This window comes from Hippocampus bargibanti, linkage group LG17 (assembly GCF_051943395.1).
Source record: "Hippocampus bargibanti isolate YZ-2025 linkage group LG17, ASM5194339v1, whole genome shotgun sequence".
NCBI lineage: Eukaryota > Metazoa > Chordata > Actinopteri > Syngnathiformes > Syngnathidae > Hippocampus > Hippocampus bargibanti.
Window position 1 is genome coordinate 2,817,501 of NC_142750.1, and position 20,747 is coordinate 2,838,247.

Here is a 20,747-nt window from a genome sequence, read left to right on the forward strand (position 1 = left end):
AGCCTTCTATCTATTTGAGTTACTTCCAGGTTCAATGATTATTAGCTAACTCTCAGCCAGCTAGCTAGCTTTCTATTTGAGTTACTTCCGGGTTGAGTGATTATTAGCTAACTCTTAGCTAGCCAGCTAGCTTTCTACCTATTTGAGTTACTTCTGGGTTGAGTGAACGCTGGCGCGTGTGGATGCCGCGTGTGGCTGCCGCTGCTCACCCACAGAAAAACCGATCCTGTGTCCTTGAGAGTTTTGAAAGGCGCTTAGAATAGAAATGTATTATTATTATTATAAAAGTGAGCTGCATGCGCCTAAGCATCAAAGCGTGATGGTAAGAGCCTTGTCAAGCTTTTTGCATGCTTACGGAAACCACATAACGTCATGAATCGCTGGAGCTAACTCTTAGCTAGCTAGCTATCTGAGTTACTAATAGATCAACCAAGTAAGTTTTTTCTACATCAAGAATAAATCTGATATATCAACATATTAGATATAAATAACCACATGAGGCATGTTAGCGCACCGCATGCAGATAAATTAGTTTCTTGAGATTTGATGGCAATATCTGGTAACACCAATTGGAATATCTGGTCTGAGTTAGCGCCCCTTTACTTTTTTACAGTCGCTAGCAAAAATAAGAAACAAGAGCATTTTAGCGACCGTGCTAAGATGTAGCCTACTGCAGCACTTACAAGCATGACATTAGCAGTTTGCTAAGTGGATGATTCAATCGTTTCTTATTGTTGTATACGCAGTGTAATATATACAGTTGTTAAGTACGTCCGATTGTCGCTTGGAGGTGAGGCGTTTTGCGCTAGCTAAGTTGTACCACTTCATTGTACAGTAGCTCAAAGTGACGTTTCCTTGCTGTGTCATTCCTCGATGATCCACACTGTCGGCACTTTGTTCATTGTCATACAATAAAAAGAGACGGGATATATTGTAGTGTGTGTGTGTGTGGCTTTTCGTTTTATCGTGGGGATTTTGTTTCAGGTCTTCTTGGCTCAGGTTGGGGGGGGGGGCAGAGGACTACTCCCTGCGGCTACACTGATTACTTCTATTGTCCTGTCTGAGTATGGGGCCTGATTGCCTCATTTGCTTTGGTATCACCCCATCAGCATAACTAAGCCTATGTTGCCTACGAAGTCGGTTGTAGGAACGATCAAAATTAAACCTCCCCCCGCCATGGCGATTTAGTGAAGGGTTTTGCTGTTTTATGAAAATATAGCAGAGTCTGGCACCGCCACATCTGGACAGTAGGGATATGTATATACAGTAAAGTCTCGTTATATCGATATTCAAGGGAGTCCGAAAAAATATCGATATAACCAGGACTATCGATATATCCGACCCTGTTTGCACGTAATTTTCTCTGTGCGTGCATAGAAATAGCATCGATATAACCGGGACTATCGATATATCCGATATCGATATAACGAGACTTTACTGTATATATATAGGGCCAAAACTACCAGCAAAAAATTAGTTCACTGACGAAGCCTCTTGGATAAGAAGCAAAACTTCAAAGAAGATGGCTGAAGAAACCTTCTCATCGATTATTGAATACTATGCACACTGTAAGTATGCAAAATACAGACGATTACGTGATAGATCTGAAATGTCTTCTGTGCCATTCCTGGACTGTCATCACATTTGTATATATAATTTTATACTGTGGTAAGGCATTTGTAGATTTATCTAAAGATCTTTTTTACATTAACATTAGTGACAGGAAGTTTCTTTTGGTTACAATTATAAACGCACCAAACTATCAATGTTGTTTGTAGTATTTGTCACTCACATGGTTTGCAGCATCTTGATTGGCAGTACATCAAATATCAAAGTGTCCTTTCAGTAATAGAGGAAACACCTGGACGGCACAAGGACGAGTTTGAAGCTGAATGTGCAAGTTTGTTTTTTTTCACATCAGTCAAGCTTTGCAAAGATCAGCACCGGCATCAGCATTTCCCTCGGTGCTCGCCGAGAGGTCAACGCTACCTGCCGCAGGCCAAAAGAAAAAAAAGGCTTTTATGTTGAGTCAAAATGCACAATACATTTGATGATTTACGGGGCTACGTCTTGTCTTCGCAGGACATGTCCCGAGACATATAATTTTCTGCAGCATACGTACACTTAACCAAAATGTTAGTCCAATTCCCTTTAAAGGACAACCGATACATCCGGACAAGTTGCGTTATACCATTTCCCAATGTGATATTTCAATCCCAAAAGAAATCACAAAGTACTAAATGTACATTTTTATTTTAATCATAATACAGATGGTTTTCGTAATACATATTTTTAAAACAGCTTAAAAGGCCCAACTATGACAATACAAAAAAAAAGGCCCAGAGATGAGAACATGCAAGACGTCAAACTTGTTTTCAAACTCTACCGAAAGTTATTTGACTTAATATTAAAAAGATGATACTCGGATACTATACTTGTAATCCAGATATTTATGCGTTTGCATATCTACAGTCGATTAATCATTTGTACAGATAAAAAGATATCCGCGTCTAATTTAACACGCCGCCCATCAGTGCCTCAATGTCCACTTTTCAACCTTGCCAGACGGACTTCCTCCATGAGCTCTTTGAGATACTCGATCTCTCTGGCCATTGATTCGACCTTCTCCTTCAACTCGACGTTCTTCCTCTCCAGCGACGAATGCTCGCTTAACAGAAGATCCTGCTCCGTCTTCTTTTTCTGTCGGTAGCGAGTGGCCGCCGTCTTATTCTGCTCCATCTTCTTTAATTTCTTGTTCTTGGGGGCTTTCGGTCTTTCGTTTGTACCTGCGACGGTCTTCACTTTCACTGTGGGCGCGTTATATTTTTCTTTGGGGTCTGGGTACGGTCGGGCTCTGGAGGACCTTGTTTGAGGGGAAGCTAGGGGAGAAGAATGACTCACGTTTGACCGCGTGGAACCGGTGGAGTGCGCGCCGCTTACGTGGTTTTTAGGAGCTAGCACAAGGACAATACGAGTTGGGGAAAGGGAGAGCACGACCCTTTGGACTTGGGGTATCACCGTGGTGACCAAAGGCTTCACCTCATCCATGGGAACATCCACCTCGCTGCCGAGGTCCAGGGTGTATGCGGGGGAAGAGGATGAAGAGTCGTCATAGGGGGAGGGGGGATTTGAGGAATGGGCAGGTGACGATTCCGATTCGACTTCCTGTTTGGGTTCTGGGGTAGATGAGTGAGGGGAAGGAACATCACATGCTGGTTCGGCTGAGATATTTGGATCAGAACCAACCAAAGGTAAAATATTTGGTGATGGAAGGGCAAGACTTGACAGAATGGGCAGTGGGAAGGAGTCAAGCTCAATGGGGCAATCGAGGGAAGCCAAAAGGTCGTCTGGATCACTGGGAGACTCTTCGTTAGGACTGCACGTGCCTATCAGAGAGTCCAGGTCGAAATCACTCAGATCCACCCTTTCGGCCATCCAATCCAGGTCACCAAACACATCTGAGGGTAAAATGGGCACCATTAAACAAATAATGTTAATTACAGTGACTTAAAGGACAACCGACGCCTCCGGATAGGTTGTGTCCATAATTTGTAAAATCACTTCAAATGACTTCTACTGAGCGTATTTTCCACCGCATATAGCTATATTTTACGTTTTAAGACTTGCGCTGAATATTCCGGAAGTCTTGTTTTTGAGTTGGTGACGAGTCCTCACGTCACGGAAGGAACGCGACTGAGAAAGCGACACACAATGCATTTTGGGTACTTTGGTCTGAAAACTTTGTGTTGATGGGGAAATTAGAAGGAAAACACATAACGCGATGGGGAATCGTTGCATGTTGCACCAAGACTACTATTTGATACTAGCTGAGACAAATTCCCAGCAGACAAATCAGCCCATTTCCAACAGAGCTTGGGCGCCGGACGGCTCGAATTGACCCGGAAGAACTTCTTTAAACGATTGCAAACATTTATGCTTTCCTCTTCAGAACTATTTGAATCATATTCATAACTGGATGAGTAACAAGAAAGCATCTTCTCCAAATCTGAAGCCAGTTTTGATTCTATTCTGGCGTGACGTCACGAACTAGGGGGCGGGACCTTCTGAAACTGAAACTTTCTGAGGTCATTTTGAAGTACTTTTGGGACACTAACTCTTTTATTGGTGGTTTTGCATTTGACTAAAAATATACGCCTGCGTGTTTTGGGTATAATAGATGCTATAAAACGTTTTTTCTGATCCCAGTTAGGAAACAAAAGATGGTGTCGGTTGTCCTTTAACAAGCAATAAAAATGTTCTTCTGAATACTATAGATACTATATATAAGTCTTTAAAATACAGATGATTACGTGATAGATCTGAAATGTCTTCTGTGCCATTATCACATCTGTATCTATAATTTTATCCTGTTTTTATACTATTCTTACCTTTGCTGTCAGCTGAGAGCACCATCTCAGTATCTCCCAACTGCCCAGAGTGGGCCAACCAGGGAAATGGAAGCATATCGGATGGAATTCCAGTTCCTGTTTTCCCCTGGGGGACAGCGGGCGGTGAACGTGGGGGTGTATAGAAGGGAGGGGGAGAAGAAGAAGACAGAAATGACGAATTGAATGGTGACACGGGTGATGCGACTCCATCCGGTGAGGTTTGTCCTCCTTTGCGACGGTCCTCTTGGTCAGGGTGAAATGCGGCTGAGCCGATGGCGTCAACCGTGGGAGAGGAAGGCTCCCACAGATGGGCCTCCATGTCTTCCAGGCCAAACAGTGAGTTTGTCATCGTCATGGTCATAGTGGCTGTTGTTGGTCACAAAAGGAGTACGTGATAACGATCGCAGGGTGCCAAACTCTTTGTTGCTGTCGCGTGCAGCAGTGCTGAGGGTTTCCACGTGGGACCTGGAAACAAGAGGAATACATTTGGTGATGAGAACTATAACCATTTTCACAGATTAGTGCTGTGCGTGTCCAAGCCATAATGGCGGCAAGAGTGCCAAAATCTAATCGGCGGCTTCGGACGCCATGTCGAATGTCTGTTTTCCTAAAACTCCATATTCTGTGGGTCCTACAATTGGAGTTAAAAATGACAAAAAAAAACTGGCACTGGAGTGGACCCATTTTTGCACGTCTGGTAGTGAATGAGTCTATCTAGATAGCTATTGAGCTGGTTACCTAGGTAGCTATCTATCTGGCTACCTACCTAGCTATCTATCTATTTGCTATAGATTAGCTATCTAACTAACTAGCTACCTATCTATTAGTTATCTATTAGCTAGCTAGCTAACGTTCTATTTATTTGAATTATTCCGGGTTTAGGGGAACGCTGGCGCATGTGGCTGCCGCTGCTCACCCACAGAAAAACTGATCTTGTGACTATAGTGACGTTGAGAGTTTTGAAAGGCGCTTAAAAATCAAATGTATTATTATTAAAATGAGATTTTTGTCTGTGAAACAATAAGAGACCCTGCTTATATGAATAAAGTGTGGTGGGGAGAGGAAAAAAATGGGACATTTTTGTTATGCCTCTGGTAAAACGTGTGCTTTATTAGTAGCGTTCTCTCTGTATTATATATTACACACTCAAATAAAACTAACTCCATAGAATAAAAACGGATATTTGTGCTTTCGATCAACATTTGTGATGACAACACTGCCCCCATCGCCGCATGGAAAAAGATGCAAGTCACGTGTTTTCGTGCTGATGAGTGTGACGTCAATTCGACCTAAAATGGTCACCCCCCCCCCCCCTCCGGCAAACAGCCGCCATTTTAACACGAGGTAATAATCGTGTTCTTAAGCACGTAAGGACATCAAAGTAGTAAAACAATCAAACACAATAACAAAGTACGGTTGTTTTCTTAAATGAGCTGGAGAAAATGACCGAAGAGAATTTGGGCTGTGTTGAAGGAGTTAAACAAATGCTTTAAAAAATAATTCGCAATATCTGGAGTTACATCAGCCGTGGTTAATCGTTCGTTATAACGTTAATTTCGAATGCGAATATGAGTATTTCAAGAGGTACACTTAAAATGGACGAGGGTGTGACGTCGCCCGCACTAGGCCCGACACACGTTTACGAAGAAGTGCCGGTTTTTAAATCAATACTTACGACATTTTCGCTGAATTTGAAGTAATGCAGTGCACTGGTTGGATGCACTGTTTTGTTGGCTGCTGCTGTGTCGCTGCACACTTTTACGCTGCCATTTCGGCAAAAAAATAGACCGACGTCGGCGAAATCTACGTTGTTTCTGAGTGCTGGGTGGGAAGCAAAATGGCGGCGGGTGCTCGGCTGGAATGTTAAAAGAACCTCTCAGCCTTCTTGTATCCTTCCGCGTTGTTCGTGTTAGCGATCACTCCGCCAAGGACTATATTTGGGGCTAGTGACGTATTTCCGGTTTTTAACGATACGCATTAAAAAAATAATAATAATCACTTCTATTTTATCTACAGATTTATTCAAAACTTATTGGCGAGCGAAAGCTAATTCTGTTAAATAGAAAATGTCGTTAAAAATACAATAACAACAAAGAACAGTTGTGTTTTATAAATATAATAGGATTCTCCATCCATTTTTTTTACCTTATGTTACGATTGGCTGTTAACTAATTCAGGGTGTCCCCTGCCTAGTGCCCGAAGACGGGTCTGGTAATAATAATAATAATAATAATAATAATAATAATAATAATAATAATAATAATAATAATAATAATAATAATAATAATAAGAAGAAGAAGAAGAAGAAGAAGAAGAAGAAGAAGAAGAAGAAGAAGAATACATTTCATTTACAAGCACCTTTCAAAAATCTCAAGCTCACATTACAGTCACAGGATCGGTTTTTCTGTGGGTGAGCAGCGGCAGCCACACGCGCCAGTGTTCACTCAACCCGGAATAACTTAAATAGATAGAAAGCTAGCTGATATCTAGCAAGCCAGATAGCTAATATCTAGCAAGCCAGATAGCTAATATCTAGCAAGCCAGATAGCTAATAGCTAGCTAGCCATTTAGCCAGCTAGATAGCTAATAGACAGCAAATAGATATGCCAGATTTACAAATGACAACTGATGACACATTTCCACAGCCGATGAAAAAAAAAAAAATAAACCAGGTGAATTTTCTAAACATTTGCATTCTAAAGTGACTGTAGTGTATTAGCTTGTTTGTCGTTCTGACGCTTCATCAACTTCCACACAAAATTCAAATAGTCAAGCTCCTTCTGAAGATTTCCAGCTAGCAGTTGAATTCTTGCAGCGAGTCTGCTCTTTGCGGACTTCTTCATTATTTTCTGACCATCCTTTTCCTTGAAATACTGCTCCACTTCTTCAGCGAAAGCGCGTAGCAGCCTGTCCGAAGCCATTCTGCGTGTATCCAACGCATTTCGCTCATTCTTGATGTTATTTACGAAAAACTGCACGTCGTCAGCAATCGTCGACGCGTCGTGCGGCGCCCCCTCCCGCCGTAACCTCACAAGATGGTGTCTTTCAAAGTCCTTTAGCTCGCAAAGGATAAACGTCAGACAATGTTGTATATCGGCAACGTTCTCCATGTAATCGTCAACAAGTTTCTCAATAACGCTTCTGTCTCCAATCTTCTTGCTGGACTTTGACGCTCGCACGCCCATTCCTCCTGCTGCTCCCACCATCCCGACACCGACAGCGGTCGCTACTAGCGAAACGCCCATGGTCACTGGCGCCAAAGCGATACCAACCATGGCGGCTACTCCTCCCAGTGCGCCGGTAGTGCCTCCGGCAATACCCATACTTTTCGCCGTCTTGGTCTCTTTGTCCAAAGTCTCCGAAATGGAATTAAAGTGTAAAATATAACCTTGGAGACGTTGACTGCGCCCTGTCATGAGAATGTGGAAGAGATAAAGAGCCTGCTTTGTATTCGAAGCTTTTTGATTGAAGACTCTGTAAAATGGAGGGAACAAAAATAGACTGGAAATATCTGTGGTGAAGTATTGTTTTTATGTGTTGATCAGATAAAATCTCGTGGTTACCTTATTTCCTCCTCTTTAGTGAGTTTGCGCAATGATGGCGTCATGTTTGTACTTTCTGTCAAAAAGACAGCATATTTGGAGATGAAATTCAATGGCGGATATGTTTTCGCTGAAAATGTCACAAGGGAAGTTTCTATTGATAAGAATCAGAGTAAATAGGCATACTTGAAACTGTTCGCAACCATTCAACCAGCTCTTGGATATCCTGTCAAAGATAAAAACACAGACTGAAATGGACATTTAAAGGAAAACCGGACAAGTTACGTCCATAATTTGTAAAATGGCTTCAAATGACTTCTACTGAGCGTATTTTAAAAAGATTCCACCGCATATAGCTATGTTTTACGTTTTAAGACTCACGCGGAAGTCTTGTTTTTGAGTTGGTGACGAGTCCTCACGTTACGTCACTGAAGGAACGCCCCTGACAGAAAAAAGGACACATTGTCGCAGTCCTACAATAACGTCAATGCATTTGACTGTATTTGGCTGGTCTGAAAACTTCGTGTAGCACCAAAAAGCCGCCAGAAGAGGGCGACAAAGCTCCATGTAAGGAATTAATAAGCCTGTAGAAACAGGCTGATGAATTCCTCATACGGAGCTTGGTCGCCATTTTCTGCTTCTTTTTTGGTGATACATTTCCCCCCCCCCCCTATTGCCTCAAAATGGAACGGAATAAATTCTTTAATCGATTGCAAACATGTATGCTTTCCTCTTCAGAGCTATTTGAATCATATTCATAACTGGATGTGTAACAAGAAAGCATATTCTCTGAATCTGAAGCCATTGTTTTGATTCTCCAGCAATGCAAGACGTATTGGCGTGATGTCACGAACTGGGGGCGGGACTTTCTGAAAATGGTCAATTCGCAATGGTTGCTAAGACAAAATATGGATTCCGCATTAAAAGCTTCATCATATCACTCAAACATCGTCAAAACTACAACCAGTAACCATGGAAACAGGACTGGATTACTTAAAAAAAAGATTTGGTATTTACAACAGCGGATACAAAAAAAAGTATATTTCATAGGTTTGTGTGTGTGTGTGTGTGGTTCCACATTGTTTTTCCTCACCGTGACATCATTTCCTGGTAGGATTTCCAGATATAGAGCCTCCTCGATGTCCATATACAGCGGCTCATCTGCATATGGGGTGGGTTTGATCTGTTGAAGACCAAAAGACAAACTGATGATCTGTATTTAATTGAAGAAACCTGTCTGGGAAATATGTCTACGTAAGCTCTCAGTCGTACAGGAGTGGTCCATCGATGAGAAGGTTTCTTCAGCCGTCATCTGTACAAATTTGAAGGTTTCGGACGTTTTGCTTCTTATCCAAGAGGCTTCGTCAGCGAACTAAAATATTTTTACTGGTAGTATCGGCCCTATATATTTATCCCTACTGTTCAGACATAGCGGTGCCAGACTCTGCTATGATTGGTCCCTGCACTCAGGTTGGGGGGAGCGGAGGACTACTCCCTGCGGCTACACTGATTACTTCTATTGTCCTGACTGATTACTTCTATTGTCCTGCCTGAGTATGGGGTCTACGACTGACCTGATTGCCCCATTTGATCTGGTATCCTGATATACAAATTCTCAAAAAAAAAGACTTTATCCACATCGCACCTATATGCTAGCACCTAAAAGCTAGCAACCACTCATTTGATGACAATGAGCTTAAAATCTTAGCGAAAGAAAATAGATGGTTTGAAAGGGGAGTAAAAGAAGCTATTTTCATAAAACAGCAAAGGTGAGGTTCAATTTGGATCATTCCTACAACAGACTTCTGAGGCAACAGAAGCTTAGTTATGCTGATGAGGTGATACCAGATCAAATGGGGCAATCAGGCCAGTCGTAGACCCCATACTCAGGCAGGACAATAGAAGTAATCAGTCAGGACAATAGAAGTAATCAGTGTAGCCGCAGGTAGTAGTCCTCTGCTCCCCTGAACCAATCGTAGCAGGGTCTCGCACCGCCATGTCTGGACAGTAGTGATATATATAGGGCCGATACTACCAGCAAAAATAGTTTGCTGACGAAGCCTCTTGGATAAGAAGCGAAACGTCCGACACCTTCAAAGAAGTCCAGATAATGGCTGAAGAAACCTGTTCATCGATGTCTGGGAAGTGATAATGACTTTGTTTTGACCAAACTAAGCCCGAACATCAAGTTGAGCGGTTTCAGTTCGCTGAAATTCAACAATACAGTCCAGCTTTCTGACTTGGGAGCAAAATTCTTCCGTTTGTGTCAAGTGAACAATAGTCGTGACGTAAAACGGAGGTGGTTTTTACTCACATTATCTAATCTGGGCAGGGAGCGTTCGCATTTGGGCTGAATTGAAGTTTGTTTGTTGTTGACGTTGGGTCGAGGGGGTCGACGTGGAGGAGGACGAGGCGGTTCGGTTTCATAGACCGCTGCAAACTAGGAAATTGCAAAAGATTTATGAGTTCATATCTTGATTAAAAAAAAAATACAGCAAAAAATATATTCTATACCTTTGTAGGTGCCTCTGTAATTGAATTTTCATTGACGGCCATTTTGGGATTAATGCCGTTCACATGAAAGGAAAATGGCGGCTTCGGAGGTGGTGGACGAACAGGACGAAAGCTTTTGTAGTCGGCGTGGTTGTTCTTTGGGGAAGTCTACAATACAAATTGATTTCATGAGTGCACAATAATACAATGAGCTAAAAAAATCTGTTTCTTATTTTTCAGTGTTGTTTCTGGGAGAAGACCTAGGCCACCATTTCAACTTATAACGGACATCTTGGCTATTAAGTGACCCATTCTTTGAATGAACTGAAGCAAATGTTCTACTCACAAAAAAATTAATCCAGCACCACTATTGTAGTTTACTGTTCAGTGATACCTTGGCTTACGAACTTAATTGGTTCCCAGACAGAGTGTGTAAGGCAAAAAGTGTGTGTCCCAAAATTTAATTTCCCATAGGAAACCATTAAAATGAGAATAATCCGTTCCCAGGTCCCCATAAAACAGAGTTTTCTACTTTCCTAAGCCCTAAAACTACACAAAATATACCTTATTTTATGTATAATAAATGTGCTATGGTATTATAATTAAAGAAATAAACTGTACTGGATAATACAGTGGTTTTATTTACCTTTGTGATGGTCGTTGATGGCTTGATGGAATGGAGTGGCCGGTTTAATCAGCATTAAACACTTGATGAGGAATGTAACCTTCTTCTTTCACCATCTTAAGGAATGATCCCTTGTAGGTGCTTTCTCTGTGATAATTTTACCTTGTTCCACATCAATTGTGGTCTGTTTAGCTAGGTTGATAGCTTTTTCATATGCCAAGGTAAAGTTCATATGCCAAGGTAAAATTTTCAGAAATGTAACGTTCATAAACCGAAAAGTTGGTAAGCCAAGGGGTTCGTAAACCGAGGTATCACTGTATTTATTATATTGTAGTATATATTATTTATTATTTATTTTTATGTGTCGTATGAGTTACCTCAGTGACTACAGCATCTGGAATGATAGAGGACCTCATCATTGTTGGTGAGAGCTTGGACAGGGTGTGCTACAGTATGCGGTCTCTATTTTAGGTTAAAAAAAAAAACACAAAATAACATGAAGGCGGAAACATTATCGCTACTTTTCATTGCTATCGATTCATATGTGTCAATACAGTATTTATAAAATAATAATAATATAATAATACATTTCATTTATAAGCGCCTTACTTTACAGTCACAGCATAGGTTTTTCTGTGGGTGAGCAGCGGCAGCCACACGCGCCAGCGTTCATTCAATCCAGAAGTAACTCAAATAGATAGAAAGCTAGCTAGCTAGCTAAGAGTTAGATAATAATCACTCAACACGGAAGTAACTCAAATAGATAAGAGCTAGCTAGCTAAGAGTGAGCTAATAATCACTCAACCCGGAAGCAACTCACATAGATAGAAAGATAGAATAATAATAATAATAATAATAATACATTTCATTTATAAGCGCCTTTCAAAACTCTCAAGGTCACTTTACAATCACAGGATAGGTTTTTCTGTGGGTGAGCAGCGGCAGCCACACGTGCCAGCGTTCACTCAATCCAGAAGTAACTCAAATAGATATAAAGCTAGGCTAATAGATAGCAATGGCTGGAATCCATAAGTACCAATTGAACTGTGTTTGGTTAGTAAAATATTATAACATAGTACGATGTACATAAAATATGTATTTTGATCTGCTTACCGCCACTTCTTTCGTCCTTGATGCTGTCACATGGTGTCCTTGTTTCAGGATTCAGTGTCAGTGGCAATCCAATGTATCTCTCTGTTTGCCTTTTCAACACTGTCGGAAGTTATGAAGGTTACATAATTGATACGTCAACGTCACAGGTGGGTGGAGACATGCAAAAATATAATTTTATAACCAACCCAACTAGTGATGGGAATTCCGGCTCTTTTGAAGGAGCCGATTCTTTTGGCGCGGCCCGCTAAGAAGATCCGGCTCTTTTGGCTCTTCTGTTTTTTTCTTCTTAAATTAACTACCTAAAATCATGTAAAATTATGTGAAAAACGAATTACTCATGTAAAAAATACACAATAGCAAATATTTTTATTTGTATGTCTTTATTTATATGTGCACAGAGAGCATCCACTATCACGTTGTCTGTGGTTGTTCTCGTCTGATGATCAGTTGTCACTGATTTGCTTTTCATATAAGTAATGCTATAATACCAACTAGTAAAATTGAAAAAACAGTAATTGAGATTCGTTGACTTCAGAGATTCAGCTCTAAGAACCGGCTCGTTCGCGAACGACACATCACTACAACCCACCCAGCACATGTGTAACATGTGCTCCCTGATGTATGTTTGTAAGGCATCAAGAGCACCAATAAAAGCCTTGCATACTATTAATGTCGACAATGGCTGTAAAGTGGCCTTGAGAGTTTTGAAAGGCGCTTATAAATGAAATGTATTATTATTATTATAATGGCCAGCGTGTTTTTTTTCCAGGATTAAGTCCAACGCAATGGCAGAAACAACATGGCAAACGGCATTCTAAGTCCATTCTATGCATATTTTTATACTTTATACCGCCAAGATGTTAAATATCGTGGTTTCAGCTGTGTTTGCCTAAAGCAGCTTCAAGTGTGCCTTATCGTTCTCTGAAATTGGTCACAAGTGATAACACTCGTGACCAGCCGTCGTATATCTTAATCCAATATGATTGACCTCTACATCGGCCAATAGAAACGAGGACTATAAACTGTTTCCTCCAATGAGTGCCCCGCGTCGAAGATATCCGAGTGAATGCGGACAATGCCGAGTCTTTTAAACAGACGCATGAGTCGGTTAATTTAAAAAAAAACGAAAGAAACGACAATTAATTTCCGCAAAACAATATATATATACTTTTTTCGACTTAGATAGATATGGCAAGACTGTGGATTTTCCATTTAGTCGGGGCGTTACTTGTGATCGACAGCATCGCTATTATAAGGTACGTATTTGAACATACTATAATGTAATACACGTTTTGCTCTGCGGATGCTATTTAATGCACGTTAAAAATTAGAGCGTTATGGCTTTGTGACGCCACAGCTTTCTTAATTTGTCACTATTATGGTTTTCAAATGAAAGGAATTTATCGATCTACATGTTACGTTTTACAAAATGAACCCGGAAGACGAAGGAAATCTACAATTGTTGTTTTCAGAGTACCCCTTCATAAAAGCAGAAGCATTCGACGCATCATAAACGATAATGGGATGTCCGTGGATCAAATTCGTGCTTTGGCCAAGTCGAGCGGATCTCCAGATAGCGCGACACCGCCTGATGTCCCCGTTGAGAAGCTGACGAACTTCATGGATGTAAGTGCCACTTGCCTCGTCCACAAAATATCGTGTCACGTACACCGTGTGACTTTTCAATAACTTGTAAATTTGCGAGGGGAAAATGTTGACACACTTGTTTTACTTGTAGCCTGACAACCAGATGATAAAGAATGCGATACTGCCCCACCCATTTTGTATTGTAATACCCCTCGGCGTGATAAGGTCGCCGGCACAGTTTGTCATCCTTTTATTAAGCAAACGTTGCAGTTAGCGTTCATACTGGAGTTGTTGGTGGTACAACTCACGCTTAAGCTTTTTACTCAGGCTCTACCGCGGACTACTCGTTGTCGGGTCCTCCCTTCTCTCCGTGACGTCATGCTCCCCCGACTAGCCCAGCCCCCAAACGTGCAAATCACAAAGCACCGGACGTTACAGTATGTAGAAATAAAACGTCCAAAAACGGTGCTATATAATTTAAATATTAGGAGAATATGATGACTGTAAAGTTGACTAATGTTAAAAACCAATGCTGGGCCGTGCACGTCACTCTTAGGCCTTCAGTAGTGCTATGTCTGAATCAATCCACAGCTACGAGTGTGGTGTGATTAACTAGACGTCCACTAGAGGATGTCGTTGGCCAGAAAATAACTTAAGAATACTGTCATTAAACTTTTCAAATTTTTATTTAACAATAATAATAATACATTTCATTTATAAGTAACTCAAATCGAATAGCAAGACAAATAGATAGTAAGCTAGCCAATCGATAGCTAATAGCTAGCCAGATAGCTATTGTACGGTATTATAGAAAAGACAGAGAATACAGTACTTAGCAAATTCCAGATTAGCCAGCTACATTAATAGAAAGAGAGCAAGCTAGCTCGCTCGGTCGCTATCGAGCTAACTAGCTTGATAAATTAGCATGTAATTTCATAAATTTGACTTGCTTTCACAGGCCGGATAAAATAATATGGCGGGCCAGATTTAACCCCCAGGCCTTGACTTGGACATCTTGACTCCAACAAACAGTAATTTTTAGGCCAGCAGAGAAGGCCTTGCAGGCCCTGACGGCCCACCACTGTTAAAAACAAATGTGGAAAAAAATGTTGAGTAGATGCGGGGGAGAATGACGTGCATTTGTGAGAAAACTTAAAATTCATGACAAGATTACTTTATTGCTTCCTGTCAATACAGGTAACATCCGACTTACGGCCATTTCGACTTGTGACCACCCGTACTTACGACCACGACCTCCAGACTCTATTTTTAAAATGTTAATTCTACGCCTGGCACCGCAATGCGCTAGCAGGCCGGCAACGTGTACAACAATTTTGGCTAGCCAACCAGCATCTCACGCTCGCACAGCAATTGACTGCGTGATGGCACAAGAGTTTGCAAGTCATTTAGCCTCTGAATCTCTATTCAACATATTGAATGGATTTCAACTTGCGACCATTTTGACGTACGACCGTTTGGTCGGAACGGAACTCTGTCGTAAGTCGGATGTTACCTGTATTTCAAAATATTCGGTTATAAAAGTTGCCTGTACTGGAGATTAATATTGTTCTGATGTCACCTTGTTTCTCGAGGCCCAATACTTTGGGGTAATCAGTATCGGGTCGCCACCTCAGGACTTCACGGTCTTGTTTGACACTGGATCCTCCAATCTCTGGGTGCCTTCCATTCACTGCTCATTCTTCGATGTCGCCTGCTGTGAGTGTCCTGATCCACTTAAAATGCATTTACACCGCCGGTCCAAGCACCCAATTTCGATTTAACTCTGTCAATCAGATGTGTTTGTGTAAGCTCTCAGTCGTACAGGAGTGGTCCATCGATGAGAAGGTTTCTTCAGCCGTCATCTGTACTTTTTTGAAGGTGTCGGACGTTTCGCCTCCTATCCAAGAGGCTTCGTCAGCGAACTAAAGTCTTACCGGTCGTATCGGCCCTATTTATATATCCCTAATGTCCAGACATGGCGGCGCCCGACTCTGCTATGATCGGATATGATATGATACCTTTCTTGATACTTTAACACTTATCGGAAATGTTTCCTTTTAACACGTTGACCCATTGACTCTCACCAGGGCTTCATCATCGCTACAACGCAAAGAAGTCAAGTACATACGTTCAAAACGGGACTGCCTTTTCCATCAGATACGGCCGAGGCAGCTTGTCGGGGTTTATCAGTGGCGACACAGTGGCGGTAAGTTCTAAGCTCTCACACATAACTCTCATTGTTTGACGACATTCCGCAGTCATATTGCGGTCACGCCATCTCCATGATGTCAGACAAAAGGTCTTCTCTTTCTCCGCCGTCTTACAGATAGCTGGTTTGCCAGTTCCCGGACAGCAATTTGGTGAAGCGGTGAAGCAACCTGGCATCACATTTGCCGTGGCCCGTTTTGACGGGGTCCTGGGGATGGCTTATCCTTCCATTTCGGTCGCCAACGTCACACCGGTCTTTGACACTGCTATGGCAGCTAAGCTTCTGCCACAAAATGTCTTCTCTTTTTATATAAGCAGGTCGGAAAAGCGCTGGCGATGGAAACAAATGACGCTTGTCGGGGTATGGTTACGTTAACGGTGGCGTTGGGCGTTTCAGAGACCCTGCAGCGGCACTGGGGGGAGAACTGATGCTGGGCGGGTCCGATCCGGAGTACTACACTGGAGACTTGCACTACGTCAACGTCACGCGGAAGGCCTACTGGCAGATTCAGATGAATGAGTGAGAATAAACATGGCTTCGTTATTACCAGTGTTTGAAATAACGCCTGCCCGGAGGCCTGGGCACGTACAACTTTGAAAACGTCTCGGTCCGGGTGGCTGACTTCTTCAAGAAGAAAAAAAAAAAGTTTTTTTTCAAGTCAAACCTTTGCTTTATTCAATAAAACAAAAGCTACAAGCCACGTGGACTCCTCTTTCGAAGCGCCTTTCAAAACTCTCAAGTACACTTTACAGTCACGGTGTAGTCCGAAGCACGAAACGGGCTTCTGATTGGCTACCGTGCCGAATATGCAAATTGCCAAACGAACGTTCCTTTTAACACTTTGACCCATTGACTCGTACCGTCAATCAGAAGCCCGTTACGTGCTTCGGACTATACCGTGACTGTAAAGTGTACTTGAGAGTTTTAAAAGGCGCTTCGAAAGAGGAGTCCACGTGGCTTGTACATTGCATTGCAAACATTGCATTGTGCACCATGACGACAAACGACAACTGGAGCAAAATCTTCAGCAAGGGATATTTACCATAAATTAAACATGGTAGCAGTTGTGGTAGGTACTTCCTTAATTAAAAAAAAAAACATTTATACTCTCCAAAAATTTTTTTGCGATTAGTCATCTTATTGTGTTTCAAGTTGTGAAAAATGTGTCAGGCAACTTTTCAGAGTTGTCTGCCCTGGTGTCCGCTAACTTTTTGTCATGAGTTTCAGACACTGTTATAACACCGGATACAGTAAAGTCTCGTTATATCGATATTCAAGGGAGTCCGAAAAAATATCGATATAACCGGGACTATCGATATATCCAACCCTGTTTGCATGTAATTTTCTCAGTGCGTGCATAGAAATAGTATCGATATAACCGGGACTATCGATATATCCGATATCCATATAACGGGACTTTACTGTATTTTTATATTGATCTACAAAGAACGCCATTTTCTCTTTTTCTCGCCTACTTAGAGTGAACGTGGGTAGCCAGCTGACTCTTTGCAAAACAGGCTGCCAGGCTATCGTTGACACGGGAACCTCCCTAATGGTCGGTCCTGTGGAGGAAATCCGAGCGTTGCAGAAAGCCATCGGAGCGCTGCCGCTGCTGATGGGAGAGGTTTGATTCCTCGGAGTCGCCAATCGTCGTCAATTTTTTTGTGCTTTTAGAGTAGATTACATTAGCCTTTGGTAGTCTCACAGTGGAGAAATGTACATTTCACAGCAACAAAGTGATGAAAGGAAAAGGAAAGAAAGGAGTAGAAAGTAAACCATATTCAACAGTTTTCTTTCTTTTTTCAACAACAGATTAGACACTATTTTATGATATCATACAATAACACACAGTACAATACAGTGAATGCTGGCGCGAATGGCTGCCGCTGCTCACCTGCACACAAAAAAATCCAGTGACTATAAAGACTCCTTGAGAGTTTTGAAAGGCACTTAGAAATGAAATGATGATGATGATGATTATTATTATTATTATTATAAAAACAAAATATAGGAGCTGCTGTAAAGGCAGCCACTCTTGCTGCGCCATCTTGAAGTCAAAACAACAACAAAACAATCACAAATAATATGATAATAATAATAATAATACATCTAATTTCTAAGCACCTTTCAAAACCCTCAAGGGATGTGCACGTCTGCTACAAGCTAAATGTTTCAAGCTAACACAAAGCTGTCGCATCCATTGACGAAAAGAGATTGTCTCACATCTCACGTAAATCCGCTTCAATTCCAAGCCCCGACAGTTCAACATGCATCGGCACTTCTTCTGATCGCGGGCTCATCAAAAACAGTGCTGGCATAAGACTCAACCGCTCATCAGAGTCTGAATTTTCGTGGCTAAAAATGTCGATAAACAATCTGTATCTGTTCCACAAAAACTCAAAGTGACAAAAGAAAACATGGCTGCCTACCCGGGCGCCATTTTGGATTTCTTTTTGACACCAAATTTCCTTTTTTTTTTTAACTTCTTAGTATTTAATTGACTGCAAGAAGATCGACACCCTCCCGCTCATCTCCTTCAGCATCGGTGGGAAGATGTTTAACCTGACCGGAGAAGATTACGTCATGAAGGTACAGTTCGGTTCCTCCACCGGGAATCGTTTCTTTTTCACTCCAAAATAAACGAATAAAAGTTTTCAAAATATAATATATAAATGTATAAACGTTTTCCAAATAGAAGGGACACCACATATCTGGCTGGCTATTTAGCTAGCTATCTATTAGCTATATAGATATCTAGCTAGCTGGCTATCTATTAGCTAGCTAGCTAGCTTTCTAGTTATTTGAGTTACGTGTCTTAAAAAAAAACTGATCCTGTGACTGTAAAGACACCTTGAGAGTTTTGAAAGGCGCTTACAAATGAAATGTATTATTTATTATTATGTATTTGCTATCTATCTCGCTAGCTGGCTATTTAGCTCGCTATATATTAGCTGTCAAGCTAGCCAGATAAAGGGATCGCTAGCTATTAGCTGTCTATTAGCTAGCTCGCGAGCTTTCTATTTGAGTTACTTCCAGGTTGGGTGAACACTAGCGTGTGTGGCTGCCGCTGCTCATCCACAGAAAAACTGATCCTGTGACTAAAGTGACCTTGAGAGTTCTGAAAGGCACTTAAAAATAAAATGTATTATTGATTATTATATATTTGCTATCTCTCGCTAGCTGGCTATTTAGCTCGTTATATATTAGCTGTTAAGCTAGCTAGATAAATGAATCACTAGCTGTTCGCCGTCTATGAGCTAGCTAGCTAGCTTTTCTATCTATTTTGAGTTACTTCCGTGTTGAGTGAACACTGGCGCGTGTGGCCGCCGCTGCTCACCCACAGGAAAACGGATCCTGTGACTGTAAAGTGACCTTGAGAGTTTTGAAAGCCGCTTATCAATAAAATGTATTATTATTATTATTATTTATTCAGGGTTACTTATTGTCTATATAGTTAGCTCGTGTTTTGTTTTGTTTTTTTGGGTTCTTGGATTTGTCAGGAGACTCAAATGGGGACTTCCATTTGCCTCTCGGGCTTCATGGCCATGGACATCCCGCCCCCTGCTGGGCCACTTTGGATCCTGGGGGATGTTTTCATCAGGAAGTACTATACCGTTTTTGATAGGAATGCCGATCGTGTGGGTTTTGCACCAGCTAAGTAGTCTAGCGCAATGCTAATTTTTTTCCCACAGATTTTACTGATAGTGAATGCACTTGAATTTCAAAGTTCACAATATGTTTGGGTTTTGTTGCACCGTTCAGATTTTTGCCCATCGACTGCACACTGAAATCGATACATTTCAATGTTTGATTTTTTTTGCAAAATGAAATATTTCACATAGAAGTTGTCTCAGTGATTTTTTTGGGGGGGTAAATCTCTACATGTCCTTAAAATAAAGACTTTTAAGACATCTAATCAGACATTCAAAAAATCAATTCCTCACATTTATTTATTATACAGTGATACCTCGGCTTACGAACGCCTTAGCTTTTTGGTTTACAAACGTTAAATTCACGAGAATTTAATATTGGTATATAAACGTTTTCGGGATACACCGCACATTTAATATACATAAAACAAGGTGTATTTTGTGTAGTTTCAAGGCTTATTTCGTCGAAAATTATGTTATTTACGGGGACCCGGGAACGTATTATTCTCATTTTTAATGGTTTCCAATGGGAAATAAATGTTTGGCAGACTAACTTTTCGCCTTACACATACTTTTTGGGAATCAATTAAGTTAGTTAGCCAAGGTATCACTGTATTTTATTTTTCTACTTCTTCCTTTCCTTTCATCACTTTGCTGCTGTGAAATGTAAATTTCTCCACTGTGAGACTAATAAAGGCTAATCCAATCCCTATGCAATCTTCATGCCATAAATATCTAATTATTTTGAAGAAACTTTACATGCAAACTATTATTTTTTTTCCGAATGCAACAGTCCAGAGTCTTTTGGCAAATCAATGTACAGTATAAGTACTTTATTAGCTTTCCATATTGACATACAGACAAGTCAACATTGCATTCTATATTTTGACAAAATATCAAATCATCGATAATCTCCATAACGACGTTTATCATCAAATGCACAAGACTCGTCCGGGTAAACTAAAAACTGTCCAATCAGTTTAAAAAGGGGCTATGATCTGATGCAGAGAAATATGCGGTAAATTTCATGTAGACAACAGCGGCGGTAGGACGCCATCGTTGCAGCTGGGTGACCGTGATTAAAAGGGTTTTAAGGTGACTGCATGAGAGTGAGACAGAATTCGTTTTACTGGGCAATTT

The 20,747-nt window shown here is 41.2% G+C and overlaps 3 protein-coding genes across 5 annotated transcripts; 1 reads left to right on the plus strand and 2 right to left on the minus strand.

The window, feature by feature from the left end:
- Positions 1 to 2,237: 2,237 nt before the first annotated feature.
- atf4b (activating transcription factor 4b) lies at positions 2,238 to 6,222 on the minus strand. The gene is made up of 3 exons (XM_089018957.1): positions 6,064 to 6,222; positions 4,389 to 4,853; positions 2,238 to 3,458 (listed from the first exon to the last, which is right to left on the minus strand). The coding sequence occupies exons 2-3, from the start codon at positions 4,747 to 4,749 to the stop codon at positions 2,539 to 2,541; spliced, it is 1,281 nt and encodes a 426-aa protein (XP_088875083.1). The 5' UTR covers positions 4,750 to 4,853; positions 6,064 to 6,222; the 3' UTR covers positions 2,238 to 2,538.
- Positions 6,223 to 6,693: 471 nt separating this feature from the next.
- Positions 6,694 to 15,435, minus strand: LOC148885220 (uncharacterized). 3 transcript variants are annotated; one of them, XM_089018958.1, is made up of 10 exons: positions 15,328 to 15,435; positions 12,347 to 12,460; positions 12,162 to 12,260; positions 11,426 to 11,510; positions 10,445 to 10,591; positions 10,245 to 10,370; positions 9,024 to 9,113; positions 8,117 to 8,156; positions 7,952 to 8,006; positions 6,695 to 7,862 (listed from the first exon to the last, which is right to left on the minus strand). In XM_089018958.1, the coding sequence occupies exons 4-10, from the start codon at positions 11,465 to 11,467 to the stop codon at positions 7,085 to 7,087; spliced, it is 1,278 nt and encodes a 425-aa protein (XP_088875084.1). In that variant the 5' UTR covers positions 11,468 to 11,510; positions 12,162 to 12,260; positions 12,347 to 12,460; positions 15,328 to 15,435; the 3' UTR covers positions 6,695 to 7,084. The 3 variants fall into 3 exon arrangements, with proteins under 3 accessions (XP_088875087.1, XP_088875084.1, XP_088875085.1); XM_089018959.1 differs by having other exon boundaries at positions 11,426 to 11,514; XM_089018961.1 differs by lacking the exon at positions 11,426 to 11,510 and having other exon boundaries at positions 6,694 to 7,862.
- On the plus strand, positions 12,961 to 20,324 carry napsa (napsin A aspartic peptidase). The gene is made up of 9 exons (XM_089018962.1): positions 12,961 to 13,417; positions 13,634 to 13,787; positions 15,341 to 15,464; positions 15,836 to 15,954; positions 16,075 to 16,274; positions 16,354 to 16,476; positions 17,437 to 17,581; positions 18,448 to 18,546; positions 19,458 to 20,324. The coding sequence occupies exons 1-9, from the start codon at positions 13,350 to 13,352 to the stop codon at positions 19,617 to 19,619; spliced, it is 1,194 nt and encodes a 397-aa protein (XP_088875088.1). The 5' UTR covers positions 12,961 to 13,349; the 3' UTR covers positions 19,620 to 20,324.
- Positions 20,325 to 20,747: the final 423 nt, after the last annotated feature.